We start from the raw sequence: 23877 nt of genomic DNA, 5'->3' as shown, positions 1-23877 counted from the left end.
CCCATACACCTTCCACACCTTCCTACTATGTCAATAAAGATTTAGAAATCCTTGAATAAGAAAAGAATCAGTCCTTGAACCATCAAAAAAGTGAGGTCCACCATGTGTCACATCATCTGCCTGTGAGACTATAATACATTACAGTCCAGTGTGACAGGTGATGTGTCTGACCCCGCTGGAGATTACTCCTCTTTATGGCCAGAGCAATCAGATTCCCCCCCCTTCTTTTTCTCTTCCCTTTCTTTATTCCTGGCGGCATAGGATCATATTACCCATCTTGGAATGACTTCAACAGAGACACTGCTATTCCCAGGGAGCTGTCTCTCCCCACTGCAACTCAATCCATAGCCAATTGGACTGGCCTGTGATTTATAGAAAATCCTCTACTTCGGAGGAACTATTGCTCCACAGACACACATACACACACACACACACACACACACACACACACACACACACACACACACACACACACACTGGGAATTCTCCCTCAGCAGCTCATGATGTCTTAGGTCTCAGGTCAGGACAGTTCAAGGCAGTGAGCATCAGTGGGAAAAGATGTACATTCGAAAACCACAGAAAGCCTTAGCATAAAGGCTACGGTGTGTTTGTTTAATGAAAACAGAAAATCTGTTTAGTTCAAGAAGAGAGGTTTTAGTTTTAGTGTCTTCGTGAAATCAACACGATACTTTGAGAAGATACTCGTCTGTTCTTTGGGCAGATGTCATTTCTAATCAATCTTCAAGGGAACAGTCAAAATTAGCTTTAGGCAGTGTCATGCTTGTTTTCTGTTGTACTGATTTGGGGGATTATTCATCTAGATGAGTTACTTTTGCATCCACACTGAGTTAATCAACACACCCTGTGGTGCAGAGGCTGAAGAGTGGTCAGCTGATCACACAGGCCATCAGTTCAGGCCCCAAGCACTGTGACGCTCCATGACTGTGCCAACTGTCTGATCACTCTTCCCCTTTCTCAAGCACTATTCTATAGCTGTGTGTCGACTAAATTCATCTATATTCACCACAACTAAATTGGAAGATTTAGGGGGTTTTACTGGTCGTATCCCGGAAGTCTCGAGTGTATCAATAATGTTGAGTCCTCCGTCTATGAGACCAGGGCAGATAGAGCTTCCCATTCTAAACAATATCATTCACGCATGATAAAATCTGCTCACAGTATTCTATGTCTCACGCTGGGTTTTTGGAAGCGCCCATTTTCCCAAGCACAACACTCCCCCCTGCAAAGTGATGCAACACTTCCAACAAAGAGGCAATCGGTAGGAGCGCGTGTTTTCTAACAGTCCATCTAAGGACCCAGCACAGTTGGCATGCCTCTTCTCTTTTCCTCACACTTTATCAACTTGGCGGATATTATCGCTGTATTCAGTGGTGGGCATCCTGAGGCATCATATGCTCAGAACAAAAAGCTAAGGTCAGGGAGAAAGGGGCTGCTGAGATCTGCCCGCTGCATTTTTCCCAGATCATTTGTGCTTTTTTTCTTCTTCTCTTTCTAGCTCATTTTATCCTCGTCTCACTCATATACTTTTTTTTTGTCTTTCTCTCCATCTGCCTCTAAATGACACCTAAGCGCTGACTGCTCCTCCGACTGATTTGCCTGTGTGTGACCTCCCTCCTTTAGTAGAGCCATTCACGGGCAATGCTGAAGTAGAATGCCTGGCTCTTGGCGGGTAGACAGTGACACGCGGCTGTGCGCTGATAGACTTTCCACTGGAGTGGATTAAATCAGCATCAGGCGAGTGGAGCTGATTACCCCAATATGAAAATGCAGTATCTTAATGGTACATATTTTCATGAGGCAGCCCAGTTGCCTTTCATTTTGCGGCTAATATGTCTATTCTTATGAGTCATTTACTTCTTTAATTACCTTTAGCAGCAGATGCACAATGGTGTATTAATGTGAATGATTTTTACTGCCACTTTATCATACTGAGCCTATGAAGTTGAAAGGCGTAATTGAGGTGGAAGAGCGACTCATGAGAGAAACAATATTTAGTTGACAGCTCCTCTTGTACTCTGGGAGGGTGTTTATGAGTTTACACTGCACTAAAGCTGTAATAAACACAGCATTCGTTTAATAATGGCGGGGGACAAAAATGCTTTCACTCAGATCTGCTCAGTTATTAAATCATCCCGTGAAGTTGTTTGGTATAATCAGACGACACATTGCATGTGTATGTGCTCACTTGCATGTTGCGTGTCTCGTCACTGTGTTTTGCATACATTTTTCTGGGCAAATAAAATTACTGTTTGCAGCAAGCAAAACCGTATTTGCAGTTCACCCATTTGCAGCATGTGCAACTCTGACAATCCATGTCATTTGCATGTGTGTGTGTGTGCTTGTGTTGTGTCTGTGTGTTTTATCTGCAGCTTGTGTACTTTCCTTGGTGTGATTTTCTGATCCAGACCACTCTGAATAGAGGCCTTCTTTAGCCATCTGTTGTTAAGCTGCTGGCTAAGCAAGGCTGGGGAATCCAAACAAACGGCGAGCACACAGCAAACGGAAGCTGTCAGGCTTGCATAGCTGAGCTGACCTCGCCGGGTTGGGGGGGGGTCAACACCTCTCTGTACCAGGCTCCGAATGCCCGAACCGCCTGGTTGGGGCACTGTTTACCCTCCCCTCTGCATCTCCTGCAACCTCTGCCTCCCCTCTACTACATTCTCCTCTTTACCCCTCTCTTTCCATCTCGCTTTTACCTCTCTCTTCTCTGTTTCACACTCTTATTCTCTTCCTCCCATCTGTCTGTGCCCTGCACCCCTTCTCTTTTCACTCCACTCCCTCTGTCATCAGTCCTGCTTCACAGCCCCCTCTCTTCTATCTCCACTCACAGTTAATAACTTTGCTTTCGTCTTGTTTTTCTAACAGTCATTTTTTTCTCCAAAAATACATTTGTCAGGGCTCTGTATTACCTGTTATGGGGAGAGATAGAGAGGGGGTTGCACGGGCAGGTGTGTTGGACAAACAAAATGGGCTTTTTATTGAAGTCAGATTTTGTCTTATGTAAGTGCACGCACAGCCTTATTGTTTAAACGCGGATATTTGAAATGTTTAGTGTTGTCATAAATATTAATAGATTAGTTGAAGAGTGCAGCGAAGGAAAGGAATCTAATGGTTTGAAGTGGGTATAAAACGTTGATTTATTTATGTATTCTACATGAATTAGTTTGGAAATCTAAACACAGACTGGAGAGTGTTGTTGCGAGGGCCCTGTAATGCACAAGGTTTGAGCATCAGGGCCTGTTTTCCATGTGGAGTGGCTTTTTTGGAAATGGCATTAATTATATACTTAGTGGGAAACCAGACTTCCCCTGCTTTGCATTGCAGATAAACGTCTGTATCACTGAGGAAAAGAGAAAAAGAAAGAAAAAATGCAATTAATATAAATAGACATGATCCTTACTGCTTATCCGCTTACATGTTTGAAAATCACCCCCCGCCAAAAAAAGAAAAAAAAAAAGATATGCATTTCAATTAAAATGACAAGTGAATTCCATTATTATATGTTTGCATAGTCAACACCCCTCTAACACCATATCTTCTATCTGGTATTATGAATATAGAGTCAGCTTTTTTGATTTCATCGCCACTGTCTACAATAGCCCATATAATTTATGAAATGATTGGATAACTTTGCTTTCTTGGGCTGTCTGTAGAAGGACGTTCCATTAGCTCAATGTGGTAGCAACTTATGAGGAGAAGCTGGTGAGGGAAGAACATGGCCTCTTGGCTTTGTTACCACTGAGGAGCAGAGGGCCTTGTCTTTGAAAAGGAAACAGCAGAGGTGATGAATGTCAGGTGAGTTGAGACGCGCGATCAGTCAGAAAGTCAAGCAGATAACCTTGACATTTAGGCCAGTGGTGTTGAAGCCCCACAGAGGCTGCCGGGTGGGACCAGAGGGCCAGTTGTCTTCTGAGCCGAACTACATTAAGAGCTAACCTATTACTTGTGTTGTTGCTGGCTGTCTCTGAGCCACACTCTCCTGACTAATAAAGCCTGGCAAAACGTGGTCACTGAGTAAATACACTGAAGCACACACAGAAACCCACACACACACACACACACAAGTGCAGAAACACACAAACAGATGCACATCTCGTTCCTGCTCCCATTCTCTGAGTGGCCGCAGGGATCCGGTTACACCTGCTTGCACATCTTCTAGCAATTAGGAGCAATCTGCTTGAAACCATTTCACGTTCAAGGTCTTCCCCAGCTGTGGCAAGAGGAGCCGGACGTTTATAGAACTAAAGAGGTCTCTCTGTTGATGGGCCTGAACAAACAACGCTGGCCCGTTTCTCACTGTCTGACTCCCAATGGGGACACCCTGAACGAAACCCCCTCCCCCCCTCCACATTTACCCACATCATCTCTATTTTCTCTGGACCTTTTATCACATTCCCTTTCTTTGTGGCTGTCATTTAGAAAATGTGATGTGAGTGCTCTGTGATCCCTCACACTTCTCTTGGATCCCTTTCCTTTATACCCAATTATATTTGGTATTGTTTTGATTGATACTGTGGGTCAGTAAAGTTGCATTTTAATGAGATTAAAGAGAGACATATCTGAAAAAAGAAATGTTGTCGTAGTGGGAAAAGGTGCAGTGAGGGATTCAGCAGAGAGCAGACTTGACTGTGTGGCAATGCTCTGAGCTGGGATTTGCAAGACACCCAGAGCTGGCTTTAGCAGCAGGAAACCCCAAAGCTTGTAAATAATCCACATGTGCAGACTGCACATAAAGACATCCAGTACTTAGCAGTTCCCTTATCACAGCGTGATAGCCCAGGGACATAAGAGACGATCCTGCCTCTATTCACTAATATGGTGTGAAAGTAGATGCAGATAAAAAAAAACACCTGTTGTTTATTGAGGAAGTTGCGTTAACAGGGGGAAGAGGGTGTGAACTTTAAACACATTTGAAATGGGGAATATAAAAGAGGACTGCAAATGACAAGGATACCAAATTGCACCAGCTTTGTTGCTGATAAAGCCTTTGTCATATGCTGGAGGGTGTTTTCTAATCAAAAGCACCTAAAGGGTTCACTCCCTCCATTGTGTGTGTGTGTGTGTGTGTGTGTGTGTGTGTGTGTGTGTGTGTGTGTGTGTGTGTGTGTGTGTGTGTGTGTGTGTGTGTGTGTGTGTGTGTGTGTGTGTGTGTGTGTGTGTGTGTGTGTGTGCGTGCGTGCGTGCGTGCGTGCGTGTGTGCGTGTGTGTGCGCGCGCGCGTGCATGTATTGTAAACCCACAAACAGTGAATATGATGTGTGAATGTACTGTAGGCGTCTATCACTGCAGTTGTGTTCTTCTTATTCCAGTAACAAGCTTGCCTCCCGAACAACCTCAGTTTGCGATTATAATATGACTGCTGTAGTCTTGTATGCTTACACGCTAGATATTAGGACCTACACACATAACCAATGTATGTGTCAACGCACAGCATATCACAAATCCTGCTTGTTTAGTTATTTTTAAGTAAACTTCTTACTCTTTATACATTAAAGAAGTATACAATATACAGTTGTGCTCATAAGTTTACATACCAATGCTAAAGTTGACTAAAAAAGAGGAATACAAAAACATATTTTGGAAATTGATGTTAATGCCTTAATTAAAAAAGCATAGGAAAAATCCAACCTTTAAGGACACTAATTTTCATTGTGAATGAATAACGTATCGTAAATAAATAAATGTTCTTCCTTAAAATACAGGGGGCATAAGTATACACAGCCCTATGTTAAATTCCCATAGAGGCAGGCAGATTTTTATTTTTACCCTTCACCATACCTAGAGATTGGCATGGGGTACTTTCCATAAGATCATCTCTCAATGCAAATCAAACCAGCTATTAGGCTAACTGAAATAAAACCATGCCAATATCCAGGTATGGTGAAGGGTATGTGATGATGTGGGGCTACTTTAATTCCAAAGGCCAAGGGAACTTTATCAGGATGCATAGTATCCTGGATCCATGAAATAACTGGCCTTTAAAAATAAAAATCTGCCTGCCTCTATGGGAATTTAACATAGGGGTGTACTTACTTATGCCCCCTGTATTTTAAGGAAGAACATTTATTTATTTACGATACATTATTCATTCACAAAGAAAATTGGTGTCCTTAAAGGTTGGATTTTTCCTATTGTTTTTAATTAAGGCAATAATATCAATTTCCAAAAGTTTTTTTTTTTATTCCTCTTTTTTAGTCAACTTTAGCATGGGTATGTAAACTTTTGAGCACAACTGTATTATAAAAGTATGATTCTGTCCAATTGATCATTTTCAGTACACTATATAGTTAACTATAGTTGTCAGGGCAACCTTCTGTAGTTATCATTATCTGGCCTGAACATATTTTGCTGATCAGTTTAACCTCAACTGTCTTGATTTGAGACTATTATATCACCTAGGCAACATGCTGTCTCCCCACTTTCTCTGTGCTTCAGATGCCCTGTTGTGCCTGTCATCAGTTTCCAGTTTATCACATTTGTCTGGAGCAGCTCTTACACTTGCATGCCTATCAAGCGTCCAGTACCTTTTGAATGGATGATCAAAAGAAGATAAATTCCAGAGGAGGAGGGGGAGAGCTCTGATATAGAGGAGTGGATGCTGTGTAAACTTGGCGGTGACAGTTCACAATAGGTTATTTTAGCCCCGCATTAGGCCTCTCAAAGGCAGGCCAGCTCCAGTGGCCTTTTGAAAATACAAACATGACAGCAACATTCCTAAACGTGGAGCCGATCTCACAACATAGGTTCTCAGCCCGCTCGCCTTTTCGTCTCATTATTTTCTGTCCCAACAGCAGTCTTTTACGCATTTTGTATCTTTGGCTTTCAAAAGACAGCATAGGCATGTGCTGTCAGGCAGCAATGTGATTTCAGTTAATTTGCCTCTGTCAAGAAGATCATCGACTATATTTTCCAGTGCATGATTACATAATTATTGCCCTTACTTTAATTGGAAGAATACATTAATGAAGCTGTTGACATGAATAGTAACATATTCAATTCAATTCAATTTTATTTATAGTATCAAATCATAACAAGAGATATCTCGAGACACTTTACAGATAGAGTAGGTCTAGACCAAACTCTGTACTTTACGAAGCCCCAACTATTACAGTGGTTGCCTCAAGAGCAAGCATTAGCAGTAGCTATTGCGACAGTGGCAAGGAAAAACTCCCTTTTTTTGTTAGGAAGAAACCTCGGACAGACCCAGACTCTTGGTAGGCGGTGTCTGACGGCACCAGTTGGGGGAGTGGTGAATGGTGGCAATAATAGTCATAATAAAGATAGTGAAGCAGTGATCACAATGGTAGTCATAGTAGTTCATGTCATAGTAGGGCACAGCAGGGCGTTACGGGGTGTAGTGTGGCACAGCAGCCTGGGTGGACGCGGTTGGACGCGGCAGGACGCAGTCGGACACTGCGGGGAAACGCAGAGCGTAGCAGGGTGTAGTAAGTCCATAGCGTCAGCTGCACCCAGGACCCCGGTGTAGGTGCCACCCAATTCCAAGGCGATGTTCTGGGTGAAGAAGAAGCAAAGGGACTCCGGGGAGAAAACTCCCCAGAGCTAGGTTAGTAACAGGCATTTCTGGGACTAAGATGCACACAAAAGGAGACAAGTGAAAAGAGAGAAGAGGGAGCGGCTCATTGTGTCCTTGGAAGGAGCTTCCCACAGCAGTCTAGAGTTATAATAGTATAACTAAGAGAGGCAGGCTAAAGAGAGGGGCCCTGGACCGGGCTCGTACTCTCCCCTGCCGGAACGGGCTTGTACTTCCTGCCTCCCTCTACTCTACTATGCTGCAACTCCTCACTCCCTAACTATAAGCTTTATCAAAGATGATGGTTTTCAGTTTATTCTTAAATGTGGCGACGGTGTCAGCCCCCCGAACCCAAGTTGGGAGCTGGTTCCACAGGAGAGGAGCCTGGTAGCTGAAGGCTCTGGCTCCGATTCTACTTTTAGAGACTCTAGGAACCACAAGTAGCTCTGAGTTCTGGGAGCGCAGTGCTCTAGTGGGACAATAAGGTACTAAAAGCTCTTCTATGTATGATGGTGCTTGACCATTTAGTGCTTTGTAGGTCAGGAGAAGGATTTTAAATTCAATCCTGGATTTTACAGGAAGCCAATGCAGAGAAGCTAATACAGGAGAAATGTGATCTCTTTTGTTAGTTCTTGTCAGAACACGTGCTGCAGCATTCTGGATCAGCTGGAGGGTCTTGAGGGACTTATTTGAGCAGCCTGATAGTAAAGAATTACAGTAGTCCAGCCGGGAAGTTACGAATGCATGGACTAGTTTTTCAGCATCGTTTTGAGACAGGATGTTCCTGATTTTGGCAATGTTACGAAGATGGAAAAAGGCTGTTCTTGAGGTTTGTTTTAAGTGGGCGTTAAAGGATAGATCCTGGTCAAAAATGACTCCTAGATTTCTGACAGTAGTGCTGGAGGCCAGGGCAATACCATCTAGGGTAGCTATATATTTAGATAATGAAGTTCGGTGGTGCTTGGGTCCCAGCACAATAACTTCCGTTTTGTTTGAGTTCAACATCAGAAAATTGTGGGTCATCCAGGATTTTATATCTTTAATGCACGCTTGAAGTTTAGCTAACTGACCGCTTTCATCTGGCTTGATTGACAGATATAATTGGGTGTCGTCTGCGTAACAGTGAAAGTTAATTGAGTGTTTCCTAATAATATTGCCTAGAGGAAGCATATATAAAGAGAATAGAATTGGTCCAAGCACTGAGCCTTGAGGAACGCCATGGCTAACTTTAGCGTATTTGGATGGTTTATCGTTAATATTAACAAATTGGGATCGCTCAGAAAAATAGGACTTAAACCAGCTTAGTGCGATTCCTTTAATGCCAACTAAATGTTCCAGTCTCTGTAAGAGGATGGTATGGTCAATAGTGTCGAATGCAGCACTAAGATCTAATAAGACAAGTACGGAGACAAGTCCTTTGTCAGCAGCAGTTAGAAGGTCGTTAGTGATTTTCACCATTGCCGTCTCTGTGCTATGATGCATTCTAAATCCTGACTGAAAGTCTTCAAATAGACTATTTCTATGCAGAAAGTCACACAATTGATTAGCGACTACCTTCTCAAGGATTTTGGAGAGAAACGGGAGGTTAGATATAGGTCTATAGTTGGCTAAGACCTCAGGGTCGAGGGTGGGTTTTTTCAGAATAGGTTTTATCACAGCTACTTTAAAAGACTGCGGTACGTGACCCGTTAATAAGGACATATTGATCGTATCTAGTAATGTGGTGTTGACCACGGGTAGTGCTTCTTTAAGTAGCTTCGTTGGAATGGGGTCTAAGAGACAGGTAGTTGGCTTAGCTGAAGAGACCCTTAACATTAATTGTTGGAGGTCTAAAGGATAAAAGCCGTCTAAATAAGTATCAGGTCTTATCGTTCTCTCTAGCCCTCCTGCGCCCAATGGTGAGTCGTTGGAAGCTGTGGGCAGAAGGTGATGAATTTTTTCTCTAATTGTTATAATTTTATCATTAAAAAAGGTCATGAAGTCATCACTGCTCAGAGCTATAGGAATAGATGGCTCAATAGAGCTGTGACTATCTGTCAGCCTGGCTACAGTGCTGAAAAGAAACCTTGGGTTGTTCTTATTTTCTTCTATTAGTGTTGAGTAATAGTCTGATCTGGCATTTCTGAGGGCCCTCCTATAATTTTTTAGACTATCTTGCCAATCCACACGAGATTCTTCCAGTTTGGTGGAACGCCATTTACTTTCAAGTTTTCGTGAGATTTGTTTTAATTTGCGAGTTTGGGAGTTATACCAAGGTGCTAGTTTCCTTTCCTTCATCATCTTCTTTTTGAGAGGAGCAACCGAGTCTAAAGTAGTCCGTAGGCAGGCCGTAGCAGCGTCTACAAAGTTATCAAGTTGGGAGGGACTAGAGTTAACATAACAGTCCTCTGTTATATTAAGGCATGACATTGAGTTAAGTGCTGTTGGAATAGCTTCCTTAAATTTAGCTATAGCACTGTCAGATAAGCATCTAGTGTAGAAACTTTTATTTAATTTCGTATAGTCTGGTAGTAGGAATTCGAAAGTTATTAAAAAATGGTCTGATAATAAAGGATTCTGCGGAAATACTATTAAATCGTCAATTTTGATGCCATATTCTAGCACAAGGTCGACATTGCATTACACATATGTGTAATGCAATGTTGCAAAATGCCATCATTGTTTAAATTGTTATGTTACCCCTCCGCTTTAAGCTAAACACCTTAATGCAGTCACAATTATCCCATGGTTATTCAACTTTCTTACTGTTCCCAAATAATGTATACGAAGGCAGTACTTAGGTCAAACTCAGATGCTACCTGCGTTTGATTGCATGATCAATACTCTGCAAACAACTTTGATAATGATAAGATTTATAATTGAATTGTTTGCCCTTTGTTTATATCAGAACGTAGCATCAATATTAGAATATGAATGTACTTGTTAAAGCTATGACGAATTATAATAATGACAACAAAACTGTCGGCGCATCCACACGATACAAGCCTTCCGTGAACGCGCACCGCCCCCACCCCTCCCCAACGTAGTTGCTAGTAACCAAGGAGGACACGGAGGATTAATAAAAACATGATGGACTCTTCAGAAGAGGTAAATATCTTCTCATGAGTTTCTGCGTGCCGGAAGACACAATCTTCTGAACATAGTCATACTGAGAAATAAAGAGAGAGTTGTGTGGCGCTGATAGTCTTAATTAGCTTTGTAGCAACTCATTTGGCAACGGCTTTAACGGACGTTCATTCATATCAAAACGTTACTAAAGCTTTAACAGCCCATTGTTTTAAAAGTGCACATCATTGCAGTATCACAATTTCTGTAGCTACATGTGGTAACTGATCTGTGATGACAGTGAAGGAAGACTTCCCAGAAATGTATCTCTTCATCCATTACTGTCTGAATTTCCTATCATATCCTGTTGACTCAACTCTCTTTGTTCCAACACCCTCGGTTGTAAACCCAGACACACACATGCCACACACACATTTCTCTGCATGTGTCATCAGTAACAGGGGAAAAGAAAACAGCCAACTTTGTTTACTCTTCAGTGTGCCCGTAATACCACGCCCTGGGCGTTGTGAATGACTTTGTTACAGCTCTTTTTAGTTTCTTGAATTTCCTCATAAATTATCAGCGTTTCACTGTTTTAGTCATTCAAGTTCTCTTATTCAGTTTATCATGCTGTAGTGGCTAAAATAAAAAACATGCCATGGATCCTTGTAGAATATAAGAGCTGCTAATTCAAAATAATGACACTATCTCACATACATGCTATTAGTAGTATGGATATTGTTTTAAAAGCTGGTAACTTTGCTGCTGTGATTTGATACTGACATATTTTATTTTTAAGTTTATTCTTATTTTATTAAGTGATTTGTTTCCCAATAAAATGGTAGAATGAAAGAACATAATATAACCTTTGATTAGCTGATGACATTGGTTTCATCCGTTAAATTTAATTAAAGTTAATTAAAGGCCTAAATAAAACAATAAGTTTTTGAGTGCCAACGACTTTCAATAACAATTACCATTTTAAAATATTTGTCTGTTTTTGATAATAAAAATGTTTCGAGACAATGTGTCAGCAGTTTTCCGATCTATGTCAGATCAGTTTACAAGTACATAAGTAGTAGTAAGTAAGTAGTAGTACAAATAAGTTGCTCTGGAGCTAAAGCTAAATGCCTAAGATGTAAATATTGGCATCATGTGGGAGGGAGACTTGCTCACATTGTTCTTAGTTTCAATTTGTACACTTTCTTTATGAGTGTACTTGCTTCTGGGGGGGTCCCCCACAAATTTCAAAGCAGGGGACAATTAGGCATGAAGAATGAGATACGTTACTCTAGTGTCATTTAGCTTTACATGAGATCTCAGAGACAGACAGAGAGAGGGACAATTTATGCACGTTAAGCATGGTGAAATGCCAGGAGTGTGGCCTCTTTGTAGCCTGTGGTCATATTAATGCCTCATGATGTCACCCAACAGCCGTGTGTTTGGGAGGGTCAACACATACACCCACACACAGACCATCATACAGCTGTTCGCTCCAACCCCTTACCGTCTCCCGCCTTTCTGTCTTTAAGTATTGTCAGACTTTACTGGCAATAAGACCAATTCTCAAAGTTATCTCTATCTTTTCATCCGTCCACAGAGCTTCTTATTTGCCCTTTCCCTGTAGATATCTGGCGTTCACACAGTCTTTCACAGGTTTCACTCACTTATTCACACGTCGCTCTAACGTTTTTCCTTTTTTGTGTTCTCGCTCTCTCTCTCTCTCTCTCTCTCCCTCCCTCCCTCTCTCTCTCTCACACTCTATCTCTCTCCCTCTTTCTCTCTAACTAACTTGTTGTAAAACATTCCACCATGTACTTTTTACAATTTCTTCTCAAATAATTGACTGGAGCACTTTTAGATTGTCCGTCTGTGAGATGAGCTTGGATGTGCCCTGACTGTTTGTTTAATTGTGGGAGCAATCGTCTGAGGAACATGGAAAGAATGAGGCCAGTTATTTACTCAGATGGTTTACTGGTGGAGGTGTGAGGCTGGCCAGCTCACTGTGGGAACACAACGCTTGCTTTTCTTGGTATCGCTGACCGTTTTCAAGACCACTGTGTTTTTTTCCCCCAGCTCTCTCCAGCTTTGTTTGCTCTGGATGGCATGTTTGATTATTTATCGTAAGGGAATAGGGAGTAGCTGGAGCAATAAACATGTGACTGCACTGTATTTTGTTTTCCACTGAGAAGGCCGTGTCCTTTAACAGATATTTGAAGCAGCCACAAAGCCTTTTATTTGGGAAGTTTGACTGAGCTAAAGGAGGATCAAAAGCGCTGATAGTGTCTTTGACCATTTGTGTTTGCTGTAAGTGCAACTTATCAACGGATACATATTTCTTCTAGCTGCAGTTGATATCTTTGTCTTCTTTCTGTATGTGAATTTGTTTTGACATCTGATCATTGTTCTCATTGTTTGTGGAGGGATCGTTTATGCCAGCCTTAGATTTATGACTCTGAATGGGAGAGTATGAAAAGATCTGTCTGTAATGTTTGTTTGTTATCTATCAGAAGGCCAAGGGAATATTGTTGTAAGGGGATACATCTGCTCTGATAATAGGCAATAAAGTGTCCTCAAGGGACTTTTAGCAATTCTACTTAGCATTTCTATTGGACTGTTTAAAAAAAAATATATATATATTTTCATGTTTTTCTCTTTATTAGGCTCTCCAAGTGGCTCGGCAGATACTCCTCCAGCAGCAACACCAACAGCAGCAGTCCCACTCACAGCAACTGCAGTCTCAACAAAACACTGGCGGCAAATCCCCTAAAGCCAACGACAAGCAGCAAAGCCTGCAGGTACTGTAAATGTGTTGTCATTCTCAGACAATCTCTTATTTATTTACTTGTGATAATCAGGTGGCTCGGTTATTTGACTTTGTGGTTGATCAAATAAAAAAAAAACAATGAAGTGAACTTGTGCAACTCTCACTAGAACACAGTGTGCGAGAAAAGCACACAGCACTAGGCTAAGTTCACAAACAGGAAATTAATTTTGGCAGTGCAACATTTGCAGTTATGTATGCTCACGCATTATGTGTGATTTAGCAGCACATATGCCAGAATGTTAGAAAAGCCACCGTGTGGCCAGTTTAGATCCCATGAGCTCATCCAGAGTCATTTTAGTGCAGCAACAGACATCAGCATGTGCGGCTGATCCTGCCATCGGCAGTGCAAAGGCCTTTTCTTGTTGACTGCACTTAGTTTAGGAGGTGCACAGCTTGGCTAAAACGCAGTTGAAAGTGTGCAAATGAGGGAGAAGTGAGAAAGCACCATTCCTCTCACACAGAAGTGAGTCTGGTCAAGCAGAGGAAACTCCATGCTTTCCCTGTTTGCCTTTCATCCCTGCTCTGCGTGCACAAACACACACACACACACACACACACACACCAGAAATAAAAGAGGGGACAGGTCCCTACCACCAGCAGTAGGAGGTGCTATGGAGGGCTATGGGGGAATCCAGGTGGAGGGCTTGGATGTGAAGTAGAGAGAGGCAAGCAAGGGGTGGGGAAATGTGAGGGTTGGGAGAGGTATAAAGACGGTAGGACAGTTATTTGGAATGCCTTTGTGATGCAAAGACAAAACAGCAGGAATTTTTTTTTTTTTTTTTTCCATCTCGTTCTGCTTGTTATATGAACAGCGCTGCATATCTGATGCAATATTTACGTTAATTTCAGATCAGCTGCCTCAGAGATGTATATCTTTGTTTGAACAGGGAGCTGTTGTTTGTGTCAGTGTGAAATTGCAAACGACTTCAGGGCATATTTGGTAATTAATACGGAGGCCTGGTTCTCTATGTGTGTATATATATAATATTTAATACCCTTACTATCCCGTTGGGGGCCCTTTTTAATGAGCCATTGTAGCAGCTAGGTCTAATGTCAGGTTGTGAAAAAGCCTCTTTGTTGTGCAGATGTCTTCGGAATAGCTCCAGAGGATGAAATATGACTGTGATGACCTTTCAGTTGTGTGCATATTTGTCAGGATTCAAATAAGTTGAAAGGATCAAACTAAACTGTTTCCCCAGCCTGGCAGGGAATTGTGCTGCAGAGGTCAACGGAGGGGACCACAACGGCAGATTCCAGCGTACAGCCAGTTGTTGATACATAGTAAAGTACTAGACCATCTCCAGCAGACAAAGACAGAATTAAAATTCTAATTTATTAATGTATACACAGAGCTTGGCCAAGCTGTCACTCAGCTATTGAAAAGAGAGTCGGGCCCTTTCCCCCGCTTCCTCTCCCCTCTCCTCTCCTGCCCGGTTCTTGTGAAGAGAGCACAGGCTTGCTGTAGTATCTAACTAACACTGTAAATTGCCTGCTCTCTAATGTTGTATGTTATATTTTGCTGGCTTGAAACTACCATTATGAAAAAGCCACAGGTTCAGACAAGTGTGTGTTTATCTCTGAATTACATATTCTGCTAATTAAACGCACTTCAACCACATACACATGCATAGTTTAAAGCCAAGTGTTCATACATAAACATTAGTGTGAGGATGTATTACATTTGTTTTTGTTGGCTTGTTTTTTTTTTTTTTTTTTTCCATCACTCATGGTTTTGTGGTGTTGAGGTTTTTTTCTTGTTTTCTCTCTTTTCTCATACTCTCTCTCTCACAAACACATTTTGTGAAACACCAGAGGGTAACGGTTAGAATCTCATATCACTTCCTCTTTTAAGAACAAACCTTTGCCTAGAGAAGCCACTTCACACAGAACATTCATTATCTCCATCACACAGCCTGGATAAGGATTCTCCGTTGAGGTGGACTGGGTCATCAAAAAACATGATCCAACAATTATGAGGCTGTGTAGTAAGCTGACACCCCATAAAAGCACCTGATCTGCGGACGGGACTCCATTCATCTCAGTGGTCTTCCCATTAGGCACAAGAAGATGTGCAGAGAGACTTTTACTCATTTGGAGATGTGACTCACTTTCCAATTCATCCTTATTCAAGTCAAAAAATAATGAAGCACGGTATATAGAGAACAGCTGAAAAAAATGACCTGCATAGAGTAGTAAAGAGGGGAAAAATATGAGTCAAACAAGCCTCAGGATCCTTGATCAGCATTAAATGGCTCTTTGGTTTTATATCTCCAACAGGGGTGCCCCCCACACCCCCTCCCCCCATACACTGCCCACCCTTGCCTCTGGATGAAGATGCCTTCGCTGTATACTCAGCAGCCTAGAGGCGCTTTAATCAGACTCGATATACAAACAGCTGCTACGCAGGCTGGAAAGCAGCTAAACATACTTGACTGGTCAAAAAGCCAGTAAATTACATTGACTGAATGACACGTGTGATTAAAAGAAACCATGCCGCCGCTTTTACCTTTTGCGCTTCACACCTACAGTGGCACAACAACGAGAGCCGGCAACTCCCACCTCGCTAATTACCATTATCAGTGAAATGGTAGGGTTTGACTCATTAGTTCCATGTGCATTTAATTAGAGGCAGGCTGAAATTGGATTTAACTTATTACTTTTTCATGGATCACTTTCTTGTCATCACTTCAAATTGGATTGCAGCCCCAGGTAACTAATTATGCCAGCCGCAGGATCAGGAGTGGAGAAATAGGTAATTAGGAACAACACTGTCGGACCCTCGCTGATAGTCCACCAGCACCAAGGTGAGAGGAGGGGGGGAATTGAAGCTCGTTTGTGGCGTTGCTAGCGAGCCTGGCTGGTTAACTACACCTCATTGCGAGAGATCCTAGGTAGGCATCCACCTCCTACAGGGGATTATGTGGCATTCAACTGGGCTGAATATGTTGTGTCAACATGGTGTCTTTGCTATCAGTGTAATGCCTAGATTATGCTTGTTTCCCATCCAGGATTGTGCCTGAGATTGGCCTTCATTATTCATGTCACTGGTACAGTGTGATGTATGGCCGGCAGCCAGCTGAAGTTCCCTGTGTCGACGCGGCTTGAATGACATTGACTGGTTTCTGTCTGCAATATGTCTGCACTGATTGTAATGAGAGTACATGAATTGCCAGATTCAGAGCAGATAGTCTGCGTATAGAGAAGGGTTACGTCACTGTACTTACTATCGAGAGCTTTGATGTTTAATATTTAAGTGAAGCACTTCTTTGTAAATAATTTGAAGCTAAAAGGTCATATTTATCCTTTAGATTTCATAGTTTTTTTGTATTTATTGTAATAATGTGATGGCCTTTTGTTTTTAAATGAGAAACACTATTTACTAATCTCTTATAAATGTTGCATTGAACATTTTCATGATGTCAAAGGTGCATCACTTGTTATTCTTCAGACACAGAAAAACTACTGATAATGTTTCAAAACCATGCCAGCAGACAATTTTCTTATCTGTACTCTTACCAGTTGAAGCCACAATCCACACTTATTTCTTCTCCTTTCCTTTTTTTCTTCTTTTCTTTTTCCCTTGCTCTCTGTCTCTCTCTCTTTGTGTTTTCACACCATAGTGTACAGCCTTACAGAGGGCATCTCCAGGTCAAAAGATAATGCATTTTCAGTTTACAGCATGAAAGCCTTTTAAGTTGTAGAGAACCCCTCTAATGCCCCTCCTCCCCACGTTTGCTCTTCACATCCTTCATTTGTGGTCTGTTGGGGGGAAGCGCGATGTGACACAATCCAGGGGCCAACCCTCTGTCTGACAGGACAGGGAGAAGCCGCTGGCTCTCTCTCTCCCTCTCCTACTGTTTTTGCAGTAGGCCCATGGCATTGTCCTGACACATGTATACCACAGCGCTCCAATCTGTAAGTCATTAGAGCACTAGGCCGAAAGCCTGTCAGCTGGAGCTCAGCCAGTGCTGCAAGGCGATCTGAGGCAGCATTTTGTGGTGTTCCCGCAGCCCAGTGGGCCAGTGGCTCAAAGTGGCACGACAGTGGTAGCCCATTGGCGAGGTGACAGTGAACCTGGATTAATGTTCTGAGTTTCTCTGAGATAAAGATTCTCTTCACACAAGGGAGACCTGGCCAAGACAAAATGCCTGTATTTATATTCAGTTAAAATACATTGGAAGGACTCTCTTAAAACACAAATTAAAGCATTGCCAATTTCTAATTGATTTTCTTTGTTAACAGCTACTTTAAGATTGCCAAGATTAACCAGCCTATTAAAGTTCAAATCTCTGCAGGTTGTTTTGCACAGAGCAGCAGATAATTCACAGAATATGTGGTTGTAACCACTTACACCAACCAACGTAAGTGTTCACAGTTTGTACCGTTTTTCAAACTGCATCGGGCTGACTAAAAGGAATAGTTTGACATTTTGGAAAATACGCTTATTCACTTTCTAGCGAATAAGCATTAGATGAGAAGACTGATACCAATCTCATGTCTCTATGATAAATATGTAGCCACTGCCAGCAGCCTCTTAGCTTAGCTTAGCACAAAGACTGAAAACAGGGAAACACCTAGCCTGGAGTCTTGTCGTCACTGTGACACACCAGGAATTGGCCATAAACCACGAGTTGTTTTTACACTTTACACAATCGGTTGTTATTTAGTTAGCTTTAGAGGAGCTGGTTGTTGGATTTTGTTACTTTTTTGGACTGAACCAGGCTAGCTGTTTCCTCCTGTTTCCAGTCTTTGAGGTAAGCTAAGCTAACTGGCTGCTGGCTCTCGTGTCAAATTTAGTGTACAGACATGAGTGTTATCAATCTTCTTATCTACCTCTTGGTAAAAGAGCACAAATGTCCACCTATTCCTCTAAGAGCTGTGTTATTTTACCTGAATATGCTCTTGGTGGAACTTGTCTTTGCTTCTTTACTTCCAGGATGCGCTGTTGCCATCAATATTTTAGGGAATATATCGTTCAGAATAGCTCCCCTTTCAGTCTGCAAAGTGTCTCTAAGAGTTAAATCCCATAATTCATCAGCTGTGTGCGTGAGCCTCAGAAGACGTTCATCTCTTTGTGTTTGTAAAAAGTCTCAAGGTGATGCTGTAATGAAATCTCATTTTGACGCATGCGTTGCTTTGAGGTGATCCAATCTGTCAGGAATGATCAGCACAACAACGCGGCCGGTGCTCACACGGAACCCCAGGATCAGGCCGTCTCTTTTGCTGCTTGTTTTCCTTGTCATATTGTAAAAATGTATTATGTGTACTGTATAGATTAGAACCAGGTTGGGGATAATCCTGTCGGAATGAAGTCATCTGTCCCAATTCCACGCAGCCAAGCAGAAACTGAGGGGGGGGGGGGGGCCCCCCTCCCAGCCAAGACGATGACTGTCGAATTGACTCCAGTCACAGCGCTGGGAGCCACTTTTTCAGGACCCTCTTTCCATTTGAGGCCTGATGTTTCCCTTCAAGCAGTGAACCCTCTCACCCCTCCACCCCACTCAGTCATCCACCCAGATACACACACACACACACACATTTCCCCCTAAAATGTGTTGTATCTTTGTGTCATCCTCTGGCACTATATCTTGATGTCAAGCGTGTGTTGTTTGGAGTGATTCACACGCCCTTTGCGGAGGGGTGGAAGGATGGATGGATGCACAGTCAACCATAGCATTAATAAACACTAACAGCTATGCAAGGTGCAGTCAAGTCAGCATCCACTCACAATGCAGTTTCTCTTTGGGTGTCGTCCCACACTTTTTGACAGCTTTGCATTTCTCTGATTCCATTTTCACTTGAGAAATATTGTGTCGCTCAGACAGCATGAGAGAGATCCAGAGACAGAAGGGCCTTCAGCTACATGAGAACATCATTTGGAGTTGTGTTTTATGTTTGTGTTGGACACTGTACAGTAAACCATCATAGTCATCCATGTAGTTACACCCAATCTGCAAAAAGCACCAAGTCAAAGTAGCATTGCATTTAAATGTAGCCTTATTGGTTAAAATAAATTCATATGTAGAGTGCTCATCTATATCTTTTACCTCCATTAATGTTCCTCAGGAATAATATTGGTTAGTGTTGGAAACAGGACAGGCTAACAAATACTGTTTAATAGCACCACAGAAAGGGTTAGCTAAACAGTTAATCATGGTGGGTAGCGGTACTGTACGCTTAGTGTGCGTACCACATTGAGAGCGTTCCTTAAAAAGTGATGACAAGAGCCACCCACATGACAAAGTTGCTTGTACTCTGCTGGAATCTATTATATATATATATATGCAAATATGTTTAGGATTGCATACATATATATATATATATATATATATATATATATATATATATATATATACAAATATGTTTAGGATTGCATATCAAAGCCTATAACAATACAATAACAGGTGTTTTATACATATACTAATACATATACTTATTTGTCTCAGATTTAGTGGTAGTAGTTATTTTTATATCTCCACAGCCCCCACAGAACCATCGTTATTGCTTATTACAATTCCTGTGTTCAAAGTTTCTGTGTATTAATATAGTTTCTGATTGAAATCAAATATGAATCAATCACCAAACAAAACAAGGCAGAAATTCCCCCACCGCCTTATATCGACGTTGTTCAAACCCAAAAGTGTTCTTGTTATGACGAAGTGAAAAACCACACTAGACGGTACACGCTGAAACACAAGCTCTGTTATATACTGGCTGGCATATCACCTCAGGAAATATTTTGCTGTATTTGCAACATGTGCTGACTAAACAATGTCTTCCTGAATGATGAAATTAAAAGTAAATAACCAAACCCATATATAATAGACCAGGGGGAACACGGTGACTCAGGCGTGACTTACTGTAACTCCACTCTGCTTCGGGTGATAACCTCATTCACTCTATGACTTATTCCAAGTATCAGAGGGAGTATTGGTAGGTTGCCGATGTTAAAAGGTGAGTTCACTGTAATGTCATAACAATGGATATACACTTTATTTAAACAGATTTTTTTCTTTTTTTTAATACAGCACCAACAATAAATAAAACTCAAAACTATCAAAACAATGAAACAGTTTCACTTGAGTTCGAACAAGGGTACAGAAAAATAAACTACATTTTCAAATAAATGCAGTTTGAATAACATTAAAAATCAAGAGAAGTACAAAAGAACAAAAGCCAGTGTGTCAAACCTTGATGTAGTAAGCTCTTAAAAAATGAGCCTTGAATGGAAAAGACCAGATCACTTTTAGTTTAGTTATAACTTCAGAATAGAAAAAACAAAATAGAAAAACTCTCCTGTATGATGCCAGTGCAAGTGAGTGGGTTACCAAAATCTTTCTCAACTGTGCAAAGTTTTTGCTGTAACTTGGGGGGAAAAGAAAACAGTTGATTGGATGCTTTGTGTCTCTTAATGTTGAGATAAAAAAAATCATATGAAGATCACACATTATGGTACTGTTGTGGATCTAAGAGGTATTTTTTGTTGCCTTGGCGATATTATATAGAGCAGCTGTTATTTATATAGGTCCCACACCTGCCCTGCTGACTCCCACCATCAGTAAACAATGATTTACTTTACACACACACAGGGAAACAGACTGTGTTTGTTTTCTCATGAAAATGGTCCAGGTCACCAGAGCCTTTCAAGAAAAGGAATAACTATCGTTTTGTATTTTCCTCCACTTTTCTCGTTCTATTTCTGTAGTAGCAGTAAGACACTGGCTGGCATGCCGGTGCAGCTTATTCACTGGCTTTGTTAGTGTTTTGGGAAGGCTGTGTAATTGGAGGCGAGACGTTATCTTTAGCCAGTGCCGAGCGGAGCACGGCACAGCTCAGGCCAGACCAGACATTAACTCATACTTTCACTCTAACTCAAGCAGGAAATATAATGTCATCCACTTGTGTCATGAACACAATCGCTCAGCACTCTCTGTAAACTATCACAGGGGACGCCGGTTCAAGGCTCAAGGATATTGATGTTTCTCTGTGCGTAGAAGAAGGGGGGAAAAAAAATGTATATAGCGTGTGTATCGCATCGACACATATGTGTAATTATTTTACATGGCACGGGCACAGAGGCAATGGATTAGAAAGACAGTGTGTGAGAGGAGAAGCTTGAACTGTGTGTCTGCTAAATTTATCATGAGGCCTTTGGGAGCGTTGAAATGAGAACAGTGGCCTATTACTGCTAAGAAGGTGTTTTATTGAGAATACGCCGACATGCCACCCCAGGGAGAGTGCCGGGGGAGAAGAGTGTGGCTGTAGCCTCAACCACTTTGTGGATGTGTGTGTGTGTTTGTGCGTGTGTTGAGTGCGAGCACATGCCTGCATGTCACTGTCTTTTTTGTGTGAGCCGTCTTGAGGGTGTCAGATAATATATATTTTTTTTAAAAGTGCCTTTTTTTCCACTCAATTATTCACTATGATACGTATTGGAATTGTCACTTTTGACACTTGAGGTGTCCCAGTCAATAATTTATATAGGTCAGGCCAGCTTAGCAGAGCTCATTGTTAGTTATTAGCAGATGAGAGCAGTGGCTTGTTATGCAGCCGCTCTGTTTATTTTACCTGTGTGTTTGCGGACTGGAATGCATCCCATGAACATTCCTTCATCCTTGGTGAAGGGTTTATAGCTGTTGATATGAGCTGTTTTAGAGCTCTGTTATTTAGCTCTGTGTTTATTGTCATGATAATTAACAAAGTGAGGTGTTAATCTTGCCTCATGCCCTTTCTCAAAACCTTTAAGTGGGTTGCACAAGTCAGTGAATCTGATTTGTTTTGTTAAATAAAACTAAAAATAGGTCTTATTCCATTTCTTCATGTTTTTATTTCCTATAGAATGTAATGCACTTATAGTTGGATTTAGATAAAGCTAAGATATGTTCAGCTAGAAGGTTAATATACAGTATACGTATACGTTGACAGGAGCCATGCTGCCTTCGCTCTCTCCTGGTGAGTTCAGTAGAATCTCCAGTAGGTGGCAGGGTCCTGTTTTTTCTCTCCTGTCTTTTCCCCTTACTGAGTGCACATGGGTGTTAAAGAGTGTGATGATATTATGACAGCTAATTGCTCTCATTGGGATGGAGTTGGATGGATTGCCTGGTTCTGTAGCTGGTGTAATGTCGGTTATTAATGTAAGTGGTTTTAGCTTGTCTGAGGCCAAATTGTAGAATAAGTGTTTAAAAAAAGTTAATTCTGCTCTGGTTGATTTTATGACAAAAAACACACCAACTTGTCTTAGTATATTGCAACTAGTTGCGTGCTACAGTACAAGTGTACACGTGAACATTAGTGGAGGAAATACATGGCAAAAACAAACTGTTCTCATAAATACATTATTTACTTTAAAATCAAATACATGTGGTATTTTTTTCAGCTTGGGGAATTTAAAAGGAAGAAAAAGTCCAAATAAGTACAAAGCGCCTGTTTGTGCATTTGTTGTTTTCAGCAAGTGAAATGAGTTGTGTCTTTGTTCCAGCACTGTAAACAATTCCATTTAGCAGAACAATAAAGGGGCTGATAGCGCGGCCAGTTTTCTTTCTTTCCGCTGGATAGCTGTGTTTACTTATCTGTTGTTTAATTAAAGGGCCTCTTTTCTTTAGGCTCCCATTGTTTCAATAGCACGGCCGGAGTCCCGGCAGGGGTCAAAGGGTTAACAGCCGTCAACTGTGTCTTTTTTTTTCTTTTCTTTTTTTTTGAAAGGGGCCCCCGCACAAAGGCACGGGTTCACCTGCAGCCCAGCCCGCGGCTCCCTATTGTGTGGCCCCATTTGAATTGATTATGTTTAGAGGGCTGGTTGTGATTGGTGGAGAAGGGCGTGGTTGATTGGATAGTTTTGTATCTTGTCAGCCAGGGAGCAACCTTGCGCGTGCAATCTGTCTGTATTCTGAGGAAGGTTGGAGACTCCACAGCACAGCAGCGCTTGTTCTCAGCCTCCCTGCCTGCCAGCCCGTGTGCCTCTGCCTCTCTCTCTCTCCCACTCTCTCTCACGCTCTCTCTCTCTCTCTCTCTCTCTCTCTCTCTCTCTCTCTCTCTCTCTCTCTCTCTCTCTCTCCCTCTCTTTCCCTCGCCGCTCTGCTCTCCGCTCTGCTTCACTCCACACTGCGTGGCCCAGCACTGTTTACCCTGCCAGCTAAATGGAGTTTGTCAGGTTTGTCAATATGATTGATTTCTGTGATTTTGCCTGTTTTCTTGTGTAAAAAACTTGACAATTTAATTTGACTGGGGAAAAAGAGAAAAGGAGGCTTCATTGTCTGTCTATCGCTGATGTTGTATCATTGTAATTGGTTCATTTTGTCATGCATGTTTGTGTGAGGGAAGCAGTTATCCAGGGTTTACTTTGCCGTTGAGACACTGACAGTTTACAGGCTTGTCCTGACACAGAAAGCAGGTGTCATGTACATTAGATTTACTGTATCAGAATGTATTGCAAACAAGACTGTCTGGATTAGCTG

General features: G+C 41.8%; 1 protein-coding gene across 16 annotated transcripts in view; it reads left to right on the top strand.

The window, feature by feature from the left end:
* The window catches only part of foxp1b (forkhead box P1b), a 169590-nt gene that overhangs the window by 101429 nt on the left and 44284 nt on the right, over positions 1–23877 (top strand). For 13 of the 16 annotated variants that reach the window (XM_036001752.1, XM_031280555.2, XM_031280564.2 and 10 more), the window contains one exon: positions 13260–13394. In XM_036001752.1, the coding sequence (XP_035857645.1) occupies positions 13260–13394 (135 nt within the window). Of the gene's footprint in view, positions 1–12884; positions 12904–13259; positions 13395–23294; positions 23574–23877 lie in introns of those variants that run through there. The other 3 variants (XM_036001753.1, XM_031280574.2, XM_036001754.1) reach the window with 3 other exon arrangements.

Source organism: Sander lucioperca, chromosome 6 (assembly GCF_008315115.2).
Source record: "Sander lucioperca isolate FBNREF2018 chromosome 6, SLUC_FBN_1.2, whole genome shotgun sequence".
NCBI classification, from domain to species: Eukaryota; Metazoa; Chordata; class Actinopteri; order Perciformes; family Percidae; genus Sander; species Sander lucioperca.
This window is presented reverse-complemented; position numbering and strand designations above follow the sequence as displayed.